Consider the following 17161-nt stretch of genomic DNA (forward strand, 5'->3'; position numbering starts at 1 on the left):
TTACTTACATTACTACTATTATAATACAAAGGGACAAGCATCTTGGTAAAAGAGGATGATAGTTATTTTTTAAAATATTATCATTTAAAAAAAAGAAATTTAGTGGTAGGCACATAGTACCTTTGCAGATTGTAGAATTTTTTACTAATCAAAGTACCTTTACATAGTTGTGTAAACCACGGTCCAAAAACGATGTCGTTTTGCACATTTTTTTTGCGCGACTCACTGTAATATACATTTTAATAACTCATAATGTATATGATTTTTACACATTAAATACACTATTCTAACACATAATGTATATTATCTTACCCTAAAAGTTTCATTATTCATAATGTTCATTATTTTAAAACATAATGCACATTATATTATCCTAGAAGTTCCATTATTCGAACAAGAAGAGCTGGAAGGGAAGTCGGACGGTAGGACTGTATTGCTCAAGAGCATGATCTTTCTTTACCGGAAAGAAGACACATAATGTACATTATTCTAACGTATAAAATTTAGCGACGTCGTTTTGGACTGTTGTCCGCACAAGAATTTGCCTGATGGCATTGTGTTGGGCTAGGTTGAAGAGTTCTTTAAACTATTACCTTGGGTTGAAGTGGCAAATTATACCATGGACCAATGTCTACTCTGCATTGTGAATCTTTGTTTAAAATGGCATTTATATTATGTGTGTACAAGTAACAGATTATGTGTTTGTAAATAAATTGAATGTACATAATAGGTTAATTACATGCACATAATATGTTAACTATAGAGGCATATACTCCGTAATATGCAGTTAACATATTATATGCTTTTAATTTATTTACAAATATATAATTTATTAACTAAAGACACATAATATATTAACTGTGGACATATAATTTATCGATGGTATAATAATTGGAGTTGTACACTAAGGAAGCGGTTCATTCAAACACTAGAAGTAGAATTTAAATCGAAAACATGAGTTTTAAGCATGAGATTAAAATTTGAACCTGCGTATACAAATGGGTCAAAAGTAGCACTTGAAGTGTAGATATTAGCAGTTTGAATCTGTGTACATGCTTTTGCAAGAACAGTCTCTCCAATGGGCCTAACCAGGACTTGAACAAAAACAAAATGGCAAATTTTACTGTCGACAATTGTTTAAAATGATGCCGTTTCGTTTAATGGAAAGAAACGACATCTGTTTAGTCGTTCCGTCCAACTAATTATATTTTTATGACGTATACCATTTCATTTTATATACATTTTAATTTCATTACGGTACAATTAAAGTATCATTTTGATTTAACTACAATTTTATTTGACATTATACACTCAATATGTGAGATCTGTTATTGAATTTCATTTTATACATACTCTAGTTTTACTACAATACCACTAAAGTATAATTATAATTCAACTACAGTTTTATTGGACAATATACACTCAAATATGTGAAACCTATTATTCAGTTCCATTTTATATATAATGTAGTTTTATTACAACATAACTAAAGTATCATTTTGATATAATTACCGTTTAATTTGACAATATACACTCAGTATGTGAGACTTGTTATTTAATTTCATTTTATACATATTGTAGTTTCATTATTACAGTACAACTAAAGTATCATTTTAATTGATTTAAAAAAAAAGTATCATTTTAATTCAATTACGCTTTCATTTGACAATATACAATCAATATATGATGCATGTTATTCAGCTTCATTTTAGATAAATTAGTATCACTACAGGTCTACAGCACAACTAAAGTATCATTTTGATATAACAATAATTTCATTTGATATACACTCAATATGTGAGACTTATTATTCAGTTTCATTTTATACACTATAGTTTAATTACAATACAAGTAAAGTATCATTTTAATTCAACTACAATTCCATTTGACAATGTACACTCAATATATGAGACATGCTATTTAATTTCATTTTATATACATTATGGTTTATTACAACACAACTAAAGTATTATATATTCTAATTCAACTATAGTTTCATTTGATATTATACACTAAATATGTGAAACATGTTATTTAGTTTCATTTTATTATGAGTACATCATAAATACGAGACTAGTAACGGCCGACGTTTCCGTTTCTTTTTGCTTAAAACAATGACGATATTTTTGGACTATGATGGTCCATACAATTATGTGGACCTTGGTCCACCGTATAATAATTGAAACAAAATTGAGTCTTAGTAAAAGTAATTTTTTTTGTTCGGTAGTAAAATGAAATCAAACTCATTACTAAAATTATTATTTCAACATTTACAAGCTGAAGTGTGTGTTTGGAAAGTCGAAAAATGATTTTTGGAAATCATTTTTAGGTTTTCAGTGTTTGGTAAAGAGTGGAAAGTGTGAGTAAAAGGAAAATGAGTGTTTGGTCAATAGAAAATAACCCCATTTCTTCTTTCTTCTTAAAAAAAAAAAAACCTCATTTTCTTGAAAAATGACTTCTACTCTTTTAGGGGAAGTCATTTTTCGATTCTCACACCAATAATACACCAACACTACCACCACCACCACCACCGTCGTTGCCACCACCACCACCACCACCACCACACCACTACCATGACCACTACCATACTACCACTTATTATTATTATTATTATATAACAAATAACACCACACTACCACCACCACCACCACCAACACTTTGCTTAGTAATCTTTGTTCGTAATTGTGGATTGTAAAACTTTGATTATTTTGGTTGGTTATTTTAATTTTATTATATTTAAAATTATTATTATTATTATTATTATTATTATTATTATTATTATTATAAATGTTATATTCTTAAAAAAATATTATTAAAATGTTTAATTATACAATTCTGCTTATTTTCTGGAAAATGAACCAAACACACCAAGACATTTTTTTTGCAATGCAACCTAACATTTTCCTGGTTTCTAAACACACCCTAAAATCAAAATCAAATGTAAAAGGAAAAACAAAAATTCAAAGGTTAAAAAAATAATGGCAATTGTTTATGCAAGGGAGATCGAGGGCACGCATAGATGAAGAGTGGAAGGGATGGGAATGAAGTCATGGCACGCTTGGTTCACAGAATAGGCTTGGGATGGAATATAATTTTCAATAATAGGCCTATTTCTTTGTTTGGTAAAATTAAAACTTCTATTCTCGAAAAAAAATGTTCATTGGAATGACCTATTCCCCTTGCAAGGGGAATAGAGATTCCTAGCCCCTAAGTATTAGGCTATTTCTGAGTTATCAGGAATAGGCTAAAGTTGCTATTTCCAATTTTATCCCAAACCGCCCCTATATTATTATTTTTTTGAAAACAAACCAAAAAAATTTAACTAAAACAAATGTTCAATACAAGCAAGAATAGACAAAATCCAACAAGTAGGATTAGTTTGCGAACTAGCAACTCTAGCTAAAGTATGAGCACACTTATTCACTGATCTAGGAACGAACTCAAACGATTCAAAGTGTCGACTTAACTCCTGCTAGTGACGATATAGATATTGATGATAATGACAATATTGATGCTAGTGACGATATCGATCGTGACCTTGATACGGAGCTGGAACTGCTAACTTGGATGAATGCGCTAACTATGGATAAGGAGATGATGGCGGAAATAAACCGATTGTCTATCACCCTTCAATTCGAATTAGCAAGAGCAATTAATGTCTCCTTGCATAGTATGGATCCCAAACATTCATGATCTGGATGTGAATGAGTCGAATTACTTATCCCTCGATCTATTAGTGAACCATCTCTCCAGGGATTGTGAAAGATGTTCTACTAGAAATATTCTTGTTATTGCTTCGACTCATATTCCCCAAAAAGGCACCAATAGTACAACCTGCCTAAGACCAATAAGACCCCGAACCATTTAACAAACAACACACAGTCTAACAATCTGAGAAGAGCTTGATCTTAGTATAACCTTTGTCCTGTACCCACAAGAGGGCCTCTTTAACAACCAAGGCTTAAGCTAAATGAACATCATTCATGCATCGAAGAGAACCATTCCGGGCTGCCAAAAAATTACCATCGGAACTTATAACCACACAACCAAAGTACGCATGATCAGGATTTGAGAATACTGCCGCATCCACAAAGACCCTAACTTAATCCCCAGGACCAACAACCCCAGTTTGCATTGCATGCGTAGATGTACTCAGCCTGTGTTGCATTCGGCAAACTCTGCCAAGCTTCCACATTACTCTGAACCTCATGCACAACACTCATCAATTGCCAAGACTTATTATTCCATACAGCCTCATTTCTTGCCTTTCAAATACTCCACCAGACAGTAACAACATGTAACTTAAATGTGTAAACTGTAAAGCATCCAAGCTGCACAGTCATCCCCTATAACAGGGATAGAGTCGTCCATTATTATTATTATTATTATTATTATTATTATTATTATTATTATTATTATTATTATTATTAGTTTGTTAATAATATAACTTCAAAAATAAATTATTATATAATTTCAATAATGTTTATTTTACTTTAAATTTAAATTTTGTATTTTTATATTTAATTTAAATAAATACTTTTATATTTTTAGATTTTTTGATAATTTTGAAAATAATATCTATTTTACTTCAATATATTGATGCCTAAAAATATACAAGGCCACTTATTTGAGATGAGGAATACCAAAGACCCTGTGGTCTAATGGCACTTGGTGTTCCGGAAAACACTCTCACATAGATGATGGGAATGAGTTTAAGTCTCAGTAGAGGCAAGAGAAGTGGGTTCCACCAGAGTCAGTGGTATTCGAGGAGTATATTTGAAATCATGCAAAGGAATTTTCTTTTTTAACAACACTAGTATTTTCGCCCGTGCGTTGCACGGAATGGATTGTTATAATATTTAAAGAATATTTGGATCAATATACAATTATATATATTATAACATCAAATATTATATAGCGCAATTGATGAAATTGGATCAATATACAATTATATATATTATAACATCAAATATTATATAGCGCAATTGATGAAATTGATTGGATCGATTATGTTTTCTGATATTTTCCTAGCTTGAATTAGAACAAATAATTGTCCTATTACCCGTGCGTAGATAAATTTTTTTATTTTATATTGAGATAGTAAAATAAAGATGAAATTATAAAAAATTTCTAATATTGAACGTGTACATTTATTTGATTATAAGATTAGCACAAAAGTATTACTCAATTAATTGAATAATATATGACTTGTTTGTCTAAAATTATCTTTAAAAGATCTATAAGTAATATGACTTATATAATTTACTAAAATAAATATGAGAAAATGAGAAATAAATTAATTATAATTATTATAAAAATAAATTCAACGACCAATGCTTAGCTTAATTACCATAATAATTATTAGGCAATTATTATTAGTCAATTACACTAATATATGTGTAATTATACTTTTATAGTTTAAGTATATTCATTTTCAACATATTACATTTAGTTTTATCTTCTTCCTCCATATTTGAATGAATTAATTTTGATTATTATAAAAATCTAACAACCCATGTTCAATTTTTTTTTAAAGTTTAAATAACTTAGAGTTTTCAAAAGGAAAGTATAATTATTATTATAGTTTTTAAATAATTTTCAGTCAATTTTCAGTCAATAGTTTTAAAAAAAAACAGACGTCTCCGGCAGTTCTTCTGTTTTTTTAGTTATTAGTGCTGATTGTTATGTGTAAATTAATATTAGGCAACCTTATCTAGGAAAAATGAAAAGAATTACGTAGTTTATTTACCTAATTTCCGTTCCATTTTTAATTGATGATGTAGAATATTATTATTGAAATATTTCCATATCATTTTTAATTTTCGTTCCTTTTTTAATTTGCCTTTAATACTGTTTAAAATATGCCTTCATTATTGATGATGTATAATATTTTCCTTTTTTAATTAAAATGCAATGATCTGACCATTTCCTTTTTCATTTTAGTCAATTATGGATTTTTTTTTTATTTGCAGTCAATTATTAATATTCATTTCCTTTTATATATTCATTCAATTAGTAATATCAGATTCATTTTTAGTCGATTATTCTTTTTTTTATTTTTAGTTAATTAGTCAATTAGAATAATAGATCCACTAATTAAAAAAAAAAAGAATAATAGATCCACGGGTATTTTTACCTAATTTCTGTTCTATTTTTAATTAATGATGTAGAATATTATTATTGAAATATTTTCATTCCATTTTTAATTTACCTTTATTATTTTTTAAAATTTAAAATATGCCTTTACTATTGATGGTATATACTATTATTATTGAAATATTTCCTTTCCATTTTTAATTTACTTTTACTATTGATGATGTAGAATATTATTGTTGAAATATTTCCGTTTCATTTTTAATTTCCGTTCCATTGTTTAAATTTGTGAAAGATTTACGATTTAATTGTGATTTGATTTATTCTATTGTGTAATATTATTGTGAAAAATTAAAATGCAATGATTTGACCATTTCCTTTTCCTTTTTAATTAATTATGGATATTTTTTAATTTCCAGTCAATTATTAATATTCATTTCCTTTTCCAATTGACATAATTTCTGTTATCTTTTCCATTTTTAATTTTCAATCAATTATTAATATTCATTTTATTTTCCAATTTACCTAATTTCTGTTCCATTTTTAATCGATGATGTAAAATATTATTGTGAAATATTTCTATCATAATATAATTACCATAATTACTAATAATGAATTATAATCAATTATAATTAGTATTATTTTATCATAATAATTACCATATTACTAAAATGCCCCTGCGTTTGGGCGTGAAATTTCGGAGGATGATATTGCTTTTATATATAGTATAGATAGTATAGATTATTATTAATATTATTACTATTACTACTACTACTACTATTATTATTATTATTATTATTAAATAATGGTGCAATAGTATATATATATATATATATATATATATATATATATATATATATATATATATATATATATTATTAATTTTAAATAATATTTTTGTCTAAATGGTTGACATTACAAAAATTTAGAAAGTAAAGTAATTAAGGTAATAACATTATTATTATTATTATTATTATTATTATTATTATTATTATTATTATTATTATTATTATTATTATTATTATTATTATTATTATACTGGATAATTTAAGACCAAAATCATTATTTGATCATAATTTTACAAATAAAGTTTGCAATTTTCTTGTTTATAAATAGGATTATAACCAATAAACATAAACACATAGTAAAGTATGATTATTTAAGAGAAATTAATTTATAATAAATGCCTCTAAATTTTGGGGCGAAAACTTGGTACAAATTTGTGGATTTAGTGCAGAAGGAGAAAAAGTTGGCTCTATTTTTCAAGGTGAAACCCGATCAGGCCTTGGAATCGTTGAAGTCTCATCCAACTACACCTAAAGAGAGCAATACATATCACTTTAGGCATCACAAATAAAAATGTATCACCGAACTCCTCCCTTTCAAACACAAGGGTATTACCTTTAGACATCTCCATTTTGATTCCGGCCACTTGTGGGGATCACGATCTTTAATGCCAACAATAGTTCCAATAAACCTAAAAAAAACCACCCCATAACGCTCATAATATTAGTTACTGGTCTAGTATTGATAAGAAGAAAAGACACATCACCCTCAACAATGCTAACACATGTGACATACCTCTGTTCAGGAGCTTCTTCCCCTTCAAACCTCATTTCAAATCTCATTCCTATGGAGTAATTGTTTTTTAGAGACTCCAGGTCATATGAAATGATAAATTCAGTTGGGCTTGTCCTGTAATATATGGTGATATATATAGCACAAAAATTGTGAAACAAAGGGTCCTCTCAAAGGAAAGTGTAATTAATTTTAATTGTAATAATAATTGATTGCTAATTTTATGAAAATATATATGGTTGATTAATAAAATCAATGATTTTACTAAAATAATTTTGAATTTAATTTTACAAAATGCTCCTGTTTGGACAAGAAAAATTGTCCAGGCACTTCTTTATATATATATATATATATATATATATATATATATATATATATATATATATATATATATATTACCAATATATCACCAATTAATATTAACAATATTACCATAATAATACTATAGATGAATGAGATTGGTATGTTCTTAGCAATTGACTGATTTTATGAATAAATATATATGGATAATTAATTAATAAATTAATAAATAAATAAAATAAGTGATTTTACTAAAATGCCACTAAGTTTGGGCGGGAAAATTTGGGAGGAGGATATTGTTTTTATATATAGTATAGATTTGCATAATACGAATTGTTTTATTTCAAATTTTGTAAAATAATTCGATGAAATGTGAATTTTTTTTAACATCGTGAATTAATTTGTAATTTGATAAAACGTGGGCCCACTTTAACATCAACTAAAGAAAATTATGTTCATTTATCAAAAAAAATTCTTTGCAAAGACCTTTATTATTTCTCAAAGCATCATACAAAGCTTCCAAAAATGCTTTATTATTTGGGATGGGACCTTCCAATTGATTGTATGATACATCAACAAATAATAAACCCAAGCACTGGGCTATACTTGAAGGAATATATCCCGATATATTATTATGAGATAGGTTCATAATCTGTAAAGATGTAAATCCTTCAAATTGTGTTTGACTAGAGAGTGCGTTGTGACTGAGTCAAGACTTTCAAGCAATTTCATGTTTCCCATACCATAAGGAATATCGCCGACAAACATATTTCTGCTCAAGTTCAAGTCTATTAACCCTTGACATCTTTCAAAGTGCTTTGGAATCAAACCAACAAAACTATTTGCAGCTATGCTGAAAATTGAAAGCCCAGATAATTTCTCAATTTCAAGTGATATGTTGCCAGAAAATTTGTTTGTATCTAGCTTAAGAATAGTTAACCGTACCAACTTTTCCAAACTCTTGGGAATCATTCCAACTAATTGATTTGATGAGAGATCAAGCAAAACAAGTTGGGATGCATTGTATAGGTTTGTTGGGAGTTTTCTAGAAATTTTGTTGTTTGACATCTTCAAAGCAGAAAGTTTTGGGCAATTTCTCCAATTAGAAGATAACTGACCATGGAAAGAATTGTAACTCAAATCAATAAGCTTCAGATATATCTCCTGAGAATTTGTTTCCAGAAAGACGTGCTCTGATAAGAGAAGTGCAATTTTCCTAACCGTTTTAGTGAATGAACCAAGCATAAATCTCAACCTACTGAAGCACAAAGATGTGGTTAGCTCGAACCCACTCCCATCATCCATGTGGGAGTGTAAACCGGGACACAGGGTGCCACTAGACCACAAGGTCTTTGGCATGAAGTGGTTATATGATAACTCAAATATGGCTAAGAAAGTAACATTGTTGAACTCGGAAGGAATGACGCCAGTTAGTTTATTTGTAATAAGATTGAATTCTGTTAAATTTCGTAAATTTCCAACTGAAGTAGGGATTTGACCGTTGAGATTATTTAAACTCAATCCCAATTTAACAAGAGAAGTTAACAATTCAATTTCTTGAGGTATTGGGCCTGAAAGTTGATTTCCCCATAGATAAAGGGTTGTTAAATTTTGCAAGTTTCCAATTGAAATAGCGATCTGACCAGTGAGATTATTGCTAGACAATTTCAAATCAACAAGAAAAGTTAACAATCCAATTTCTTGAGGTATCGGACCTGAAAGTTGGTTTCCCCGGCCCATAGATAAAGTGTTGTTAAATTTTGCAAGATTTCAATTGAAATAGGGATTTGACCACTGAGATTATTGCTAGACAATTTCAAATCAACAAGAGAAGTTAACAATCCAATTTCTTGAGGTATCGGGCCTGAAAGTTGGTTCCCCCCATAGATAAAGGATTGTTAAATTTTGCAAGTTTCCAATTGAAATAGGGATTTGCCCAGAGAAATTATTATTAGACAATTTCAATTCAATAAGAGAAGTTAACAACCTAATTTCTTGAGGAATGTGGCCTGAAAGTTAGTTCTTATACAGATGTAGAGTTGATAAACTTCGCAAGTTCCCAATTGAAGTAGGGATTTGACCTTTGAGGTTGTTTGAGTTCAATTCCAAACTAATAAGATAAGTTGACCCAATTTTTTGAGGAATGTGACCTGAAAGTTGGTTCTTATAAAGATGTAGAATTGATAAACTTCGCAAGCTCCCAATTGATGTAGGGATTTGCCCAGATAAATTATTCTTAGACAATTCCAAATCAATTAGAGATGTTAACATTCCAACTTCTTGAGGAATAGGACCTGAAAGTTGGTTTCCCCATAAATAAAGGGTTGTTAAATTTTGCAAGTTCCCAATTGAAATAGGAATTTGCCTGGAAAAATTATTATTAGACAATTTCAATTCAGTAAAAGAGGTTAACAATCCAATTTCTTGAGGAATGCGACCTGAAAGTTTGTTCTCATAGAGATGTAGAGTTGATAAACTTCGCAAGTTACACCAATGAAAGGGTTGGTTCTTGGAGATAGGAGAAAGATATCTCCAAAAACAAAACACTATCTTTTTTTTTTTTTTTTTTTTTTTTTTTTATTTTTCTTTTCGACGTTGCATTATATTCAATGCAACGCCCACGCCAATACCTTTAAAAAAACAATTATTTTGTTTTTTTGGCCTTTGAATTGCAACAGCCAAGTCTCTCCCCTCTCTCTCTCTCTCTCTTGTTTTAATATATATAAATTGTTAAATTTTGGCAGTTGGTTTTCTTTTTTCAGAAAAATTTTGGCAGTTGTAAAACTTTGTTCTTCTTTTTCGTTTTTTGTGTTTTTTTTTTTTTGTAAGTTTTTTGAAACATTTTTAAATTTAAATATAACAACATAATAATTGTAATTATAATTTTTATAATAATAATAAATAAGAAAATAAATAAAATATAATGGAGTAAAATTGTGGGTCCAAAAAAACCTAGGAAAAACTTAAAACTAATGGAGAGAAGGGTTTTTGAGATTGAGTGAGATAGTGGATAATAATGTGGATGTTTGGACCCACAAAAAACTTAGAGTAAAAACTCAACTATTGAGGAAGGGCCTAATGAGAATGGCCTTAGCAACTAATATTACATTTTTACTTGCATTCTTTAATTTATTTGTAAATGAGTAGAGTTATGTAGTTATTTTGTTGATATGTATATATTATCATTAGTGATTGTCAGGGCCAGTCCAAAGGTTTTATAGGCCCTTGGGCGAAATTAAAAAAAAAAGGGTCCCTATATGAAAAATTTGTTTTCGGATGATCTATTTGTTTACTTATTTTTTTTTTTTTTTTTTTCACTTTCGGATGAATGTTTTTTAGGTAACATTCTATAAAAAAATTTACTATAAAATCAATCTTAACAAAAAAAAGGAACAAAATCAGCTGACACTTATATGAATCAATCAATCTGAATCAATCAATCGAAAATCTTTAAGTATTTGAGTGGTTGGTGTGGCATAGGCGCGACCGGCGACCGTTATACTCCTGGGCGGCGTGAGCGGTGGGTGTGCAACAACGTACGTCTCTGATCTTTCAGTCTTTGTGAGTTCAGTTCTCGACTTTCAGAAACAATTAACCCTATTTTTTTTTAATATATATAATAAGTAATATACTGTATATAATTATATGTAATACTCTGTATATCTTATGGGCCCCTATAGAGATGGGCCCTGGGCAGGTGCCCACCTTGAACCCCTCGGGACCGGCCCGGGTGATTGTACATATATGCATTTCAATAAGTTCATGAATACCTATCACTTCAAGTGATTATTGGAACAATAAATCATCAACATCATATATATATATATATATATATATTGTTTGTCGAAACAGGAAACATACAGGATGATCAAAAAGAACATTGTATGGATTGCAAATTAAAGGTACAACATTTTCACATTAAGAATGAGGCCACAAGACATGCCGGAGATCGATGATGCTGTAAGTTGTGCTGAACTTAACGAACAAGTTAACTTCTGCTTTCTCAACCAGGTATGGTCTTGCTAAAACCTTTGACTTTGGTAGCTTAATTGTGTGCTTCTATGTCCATGTTGTTCACCGATGCCTAAGGTATTAATTACATGCATAATTCTAGCGGCCATTAGGTAAATGTGGTATGTAGTTAAGTATATTTGTATATACTCAAAGGAAACTGGCTAAGTTTTTAGCTATATATGAGAATGAAAATGTTTCGATATCTCAAACAAGGAGTTCTTGATGCCATTGTTGTTCACAATAATGCTTCTGATCGATCTCCAATCGATCCCTCAGCTAGCAAAAGCTTCTCTACTTCATCACTGGCATGGAGGGTTGATTGCCTTGCCTGATGACACTAGCAAAGTAATTATATATTGTGAATCACACAATTAATTAGTTATTATAACACATTATGCATTATGCATTCCAACTCACTAGGTATAGTAAATATGTATGCTACGGTACATACATAGTTAAATTGTACTTTCAGTGGATCAATTTGTATTGAATTGTTAAGTCAATTTGTATATTCAAAAGCATATTAAATAACTTACTTGTTAAAGAGTGGGGAATAACCAGGCAGAGATCTCAAATGTAAGTTCTTGATGCCATAGTTATTGATGATCGAACTAGTGCTTCTTCATCCAATTGAACAAGAGACATACAAATATATGATATCAAGTGTTAACAACTCTCGAAGTCCCATGGGTAGTTGATTTGAGGATGAAAAAATAGACATAATGAGGTCACCTGGATGTCCACCCATAATGACTTCTAGTGCCAGCACTCCAAAGCTATACACATCACATTTTACGGTGGCCTCTATAGTATAAGCAAATTCTATCGTACCAACAAAAGAAATTGAAACAAAATAAGAAGAAAGAAGAGAGCATGTAAACTAGATTAACTATGTTTAGCATGGGTGAAAAATAATGGTGCACCTGAAGCAGCATAACCAAATGTTCTTGCAAATCAAGTCCAATTTGATGAATTAAGACTCAATTTTCTTGCCGTGCCAAAACCAGACACATGAGCTTCATATTGAAACCTGTAGCAAGTTGATTTTAGGATAAAATATATTAGCAATACTGAAGAAATTTGCAATTAAGTTTTTGGACATATATATATATATGCCATTGTTCAGGTGAGTCCACCCTTTGATCTTATGTATAAGTGTGGACAAATTTGAGTCATTGAATGCTTGAGATCAACTATGCAACTGAAGTGCACAGTTGCAACGAAATCTAAACCATATATTGATCTCAAGCTTTCAGTGACCCATATTTGTCCACACGGACTAATGGAAAAAAGGGTGGACTCATCTGATCATAAATATATATATATATATGTGTGTGTGTAAAAATTTGTGTGAGATCGTACAGGTTTTAATCCGTGAGACGGATCCGATCTTTGATTAATGAGATCAAAAATCATATTCATTAATAAAAATTTGACCCATTAATTAAATATTCGATCCATCTCATGTCCCACAGCAAGTGTTACCCAAATATATATATATATATATATGCAGGCATGGCGGCTGAAATATTTAACCTTAGCTTAATTTATAGTGAGTGCTAATTACCTCTAAAATAGTGAAAAAAAGCAGGGACGATACCGACAACGGAGATGGCTCCACCTAATTGATCCCAACAACAAGCTAAGCTAAGCGATTCATGTATAATGACCCTGTTTGGTAAATAGTTAGTCTATCCGTGTTTAATTAATCAATTTTTTATAACTTTAAAATGCTAAAATTTAAAAAGTTACTCAAAATAACTTTTTTCAAACAATACATTTCTACCCTTAGCTAACGGCATTTACCGAACATAGCGAATATAATTCGCGATCTACATCTTAGCTTCCCTCAGCAAACTAAGCTTCTGATGATCTCCACTTCATCACTGATATGGATGGAGGGTTGATTGCCTAGCTAGCCTGCACAGATTAGTAATGACACAATATAATTAAGCAAAGTAATTATTATATTGTGAATCACATAATAAGTTATTATAGTACATTATGCATTCTAACTTAGTAGGTAAGTCAATACATTATACATAGTTAGAATGGTATGCTAGTGAATTTGTGTTGAATTGTTAAGTCAATTTGTATATTCAAAAGAAAATGACTTACTTGTTAAAGATCCATTGAGGGATAACCAGTCAGAGATCTCAAACGTAAGTTCTTCATGTCATAGTTGTTGACCATCGAACTGGTGCTTCTTGATCCAATTGAACAAGACAGATACAAATATATGATATCAAGTGTTAACAACTCTCAAAGAAAAGCTTTTCTATTATATTGTAACTAGCAAATGCATGTATATACTCATACCACCTCCTTTTTTTAAATTTTTTTATTGGTGTATGTGGGCCGGGCGGGGGGTGGTGTTATCTTTCTTCCTCAACCTGTCACATAGAACAACATTAATGCTTTGATACAGACCTGTGCTGTCAATCAAGATTATTAAACTCCTCCAGTTTGGCTACAATTCAATTAGGTTGAACAAATAAATATTGTTGGGTAATGACCATCGATAATTAACTTGGACCACAAATGGCAACCATTTAAAAATTAAAGGATCACGAGTGATCAATTTGAAAGTTTTAGATTAAACGTGACGAAACTAATATATTCGAAAGACCTCATATGACATTAACTGAGAAATTTTATAATAAATATAATTAAAGCTGGTAGCTCTAGATCAAAATTTATAGTACTATAAACTTCACATACATACTCGGACTGACATGAATAAGACTTCTTCAACCTACCACCTCTAGGGAGTAGGAAATTCAAGACCGAACAATTGGCTTATTGTGATATGTGGAAGTGAATTTGAGGAGGAATATCGCCTTTCTTTGCTTAGCAACACACAAACCTGTTGCATGCTTGGTCGACATTGTGGATTCATATTTAAACATGCAACTGCTATCTTCGCAACCAAAATCAACTCTTCCTCTTCTTGCTTTGTTGGAGTAGACAGTCGAGAATCAAACACATCTTTTAAAAGTAGTATTCCATGGGCGGTTGAGATTGGGGATGAAAAAATGGACGTAATGAGGTCACCTGGATGTTTGCCCATAATCACTTCTAGTGCTAATACTCCAAAGCTATACACATCACATTTTTCAGTGACTTCCATAGTATAAGCGAACTCTACCAACAAAAGAAATTGAAATAAAATAAGAAGAAAGAAGAGAGCATATAATTAAACTGAATTAACTATGTTAAGCTTGGGAAAAAAAATAATATATGGTATACCTGGAGCTGCATAGCCAAATGTTCCTGCAAATGAAGTCCAATTTGATGAATGAAGACTCAATATTCTTGCCGTGCCGAAATCAGACACGTGAGCTTCATATTCACAATCAAACAAAATATTCTTAGCTGATATATCCCGATGTACAATAGATGGTAAACAATCATGGTGAATATACGATAAAGCTTTAGCCACAGCTTTGACCACATTTACCCTCTTCATCCACCCTAATTCCATGGCCTTTTCATTATCATTTAATATGTGTGCTAGGCTTCCCCCTTCCAAGTACTCATAAATTAAGAATGAATTTCTCTCACTAGCACAAAAACCATACAGTTTCACAATATTTCGATGCCTAATCTCTGTTAAAGTGCAAACCTCATTTGAAAAACTTTTGAGTTCGCAATTTTCATCTCCTTGCGCAATTACATTATTAAACCTCTTTATAGCAACAACTTGGCCACTTGAGAGCTCAGCCCTATAAACACGTGCATGTCCTCCTTCACCAATGCAATATATTGAATCAAAATTTCCGGTTGCCTCAATGATATCTTCATATGCTATCTTTCCGTCAAAATTCAATATTGCCAACACATTTTTATGAGTAATTGCCCTTGGCTTTACTATAACATGGCTCTTTGATCGAATGATCAATAGGACAACAATGCTAATAATCATAAACAAACTCCCAAATGTTAGTAGTATAATTAAGAGCAAATTTCTTCTCTGATGATGATCTCTTTGATTGTTTGAGGAGCAAGGCTCGAAGCCAGAATGGTTCCCGCAAAGACCTTTATTATTCCTTAAGGCATCATATGGAGTTTCCTGAAATACTTTTGTGTTAGGGATGAGACCTTCCAACCTATTGTATGATACATCAACACATATCAAACCCAGAGATTGGCCAAGGCTAGAAGGGATATGTCCTGACAAATTGTTGTGTGATAAGTTCAATATTTGCAAACTTGTTAGTTCGTCAAATTGGGCTGGTATTTGACCAGAGAGCATGTTGTGACTTAAATCAAGACTTTCAAGCGATTTCATGTTTCCCATACCATAAGGAATCTCCCCAACAAACATATTTTTACTCAAATTCAAGTCTATTAACACTTGGCCTCTTTCAAAGTACTCCTCCGGAAGTAATCCGGAAAAATTATTTGAGGCTATGCTAAAGTTCAAAAGTTGAGGTAATTTCCCAATTTCTAGTGATATGTTGCCAGAAAATTTGTTGTTGTCCAACTTAAGGATAGTTAACAATGTTAGGTTTTCCAAAGCCTTAGGAATCATTCCAACTAGTTTATTTGATGAAAGATCAATAAAGCTAATCTGAGAGGCATTGCTAAGATTTGGTGGTAGTTTTCCAGAAATTCTGTTCATCGAAATCTTCAAAGCACCAAGTTTTGGGCAATTTCCCCAACTGGAAGATAGATGTCCATAGAAAGAATTGTTATTCAAATTAATGTAGTTTAAGTCCGGGTAAACTCCGAAATTTTCAAAGATGTCTCCTGAGAATTGATTGTTTTGAAGATGCACTCTGAGAAGAGAGGTACAATTTTTCAATGTTTTGGGAATCTTTCCTATAAAGTTATTGTTTTGGACAGCCAAATGTTCTAGTGAATGACCAATGCACAAATTTTCAGGCAATTGACCAGTGAGGTGATTATCTGATAAATCAAAGTCAATTAAGAGAGTTAAGTTATTTAACTCTGAAGGAATGTTTCCATTCAGTTCATTATACCTGAGATACAATGATGTTAATTTCCATAAGTTCCCAATTGAACTAGGGATTGACCCTGTGAGATTATTTGAGTCTAATTCCAAATCAACAAGTGAAGTTAACAATCCAATTTCTTGAGGAATATGACCTGAAAGTTGGTTCTCATGAAGATGTAGAGTTGATAAACTTCGCAAGTTCCCAATTGAAGTAGG

General features: G+C 30.7%; 1 protein-coding gene across 1 annotated transcript; it reads right to left on the reverse strand.

Moving 5' to 3' along the window:
• Positions 1 to 14615: 14615 nt before the first annotated feature.
• Positions 14616 to 16609, reverse strand: LOC116010282 (MDIS1-interacting receptor like kinase 2-like). Its single transcript, XM_031249620.1, has 2 exons — positions 15235 to 16609; positions 14616 to 15129 (listed from the first exon to the last, which is right to left on the reverse strand). The coding sequence occupies exons 1-2, from the start codon at positions 16607 to 16609 to the stop codon at positions 14750 to 14752; spliced, it is 1755 nt and encodes a 584-aa protein (XP_031105480.1). The 3' UTR covers positions 14616 to 14749.
• Positions 16610 to 17161: the final 552 nt, after the last annotated feature.

This window comes from Ipomoea triloba, chromosome 1, assembly GCF_003576645.1.
Source record: "Ipomoea triloba cultivar NCNSP0323 chromosome 1, ASM357664v1".
Taxonomy (NCBI): Eukaryota; Viridiplantae; Streptophyta; class Magnoliopsida; order Solanales; family Convolvulaceae; genus Ipomoea; species Ipomoea triloba.

Bases quoted from the DNA above. Each gene is read 5' to 3' on its own strand.
- LOC116010282 (XM_031249620.1), bottom strand. From the start codon at position 16,609: ATGAACAGAATTTCTGGAAAACTACCACCAAATCTTAGCAATGCCTCT. The intron at 15,130-15,234 runs GTATACCATATA...TTTTGTTGGTAG, and splicing joins ATTTGGCTATGCAGCTCCAG to AGTTCGCTTATACTATGGAA.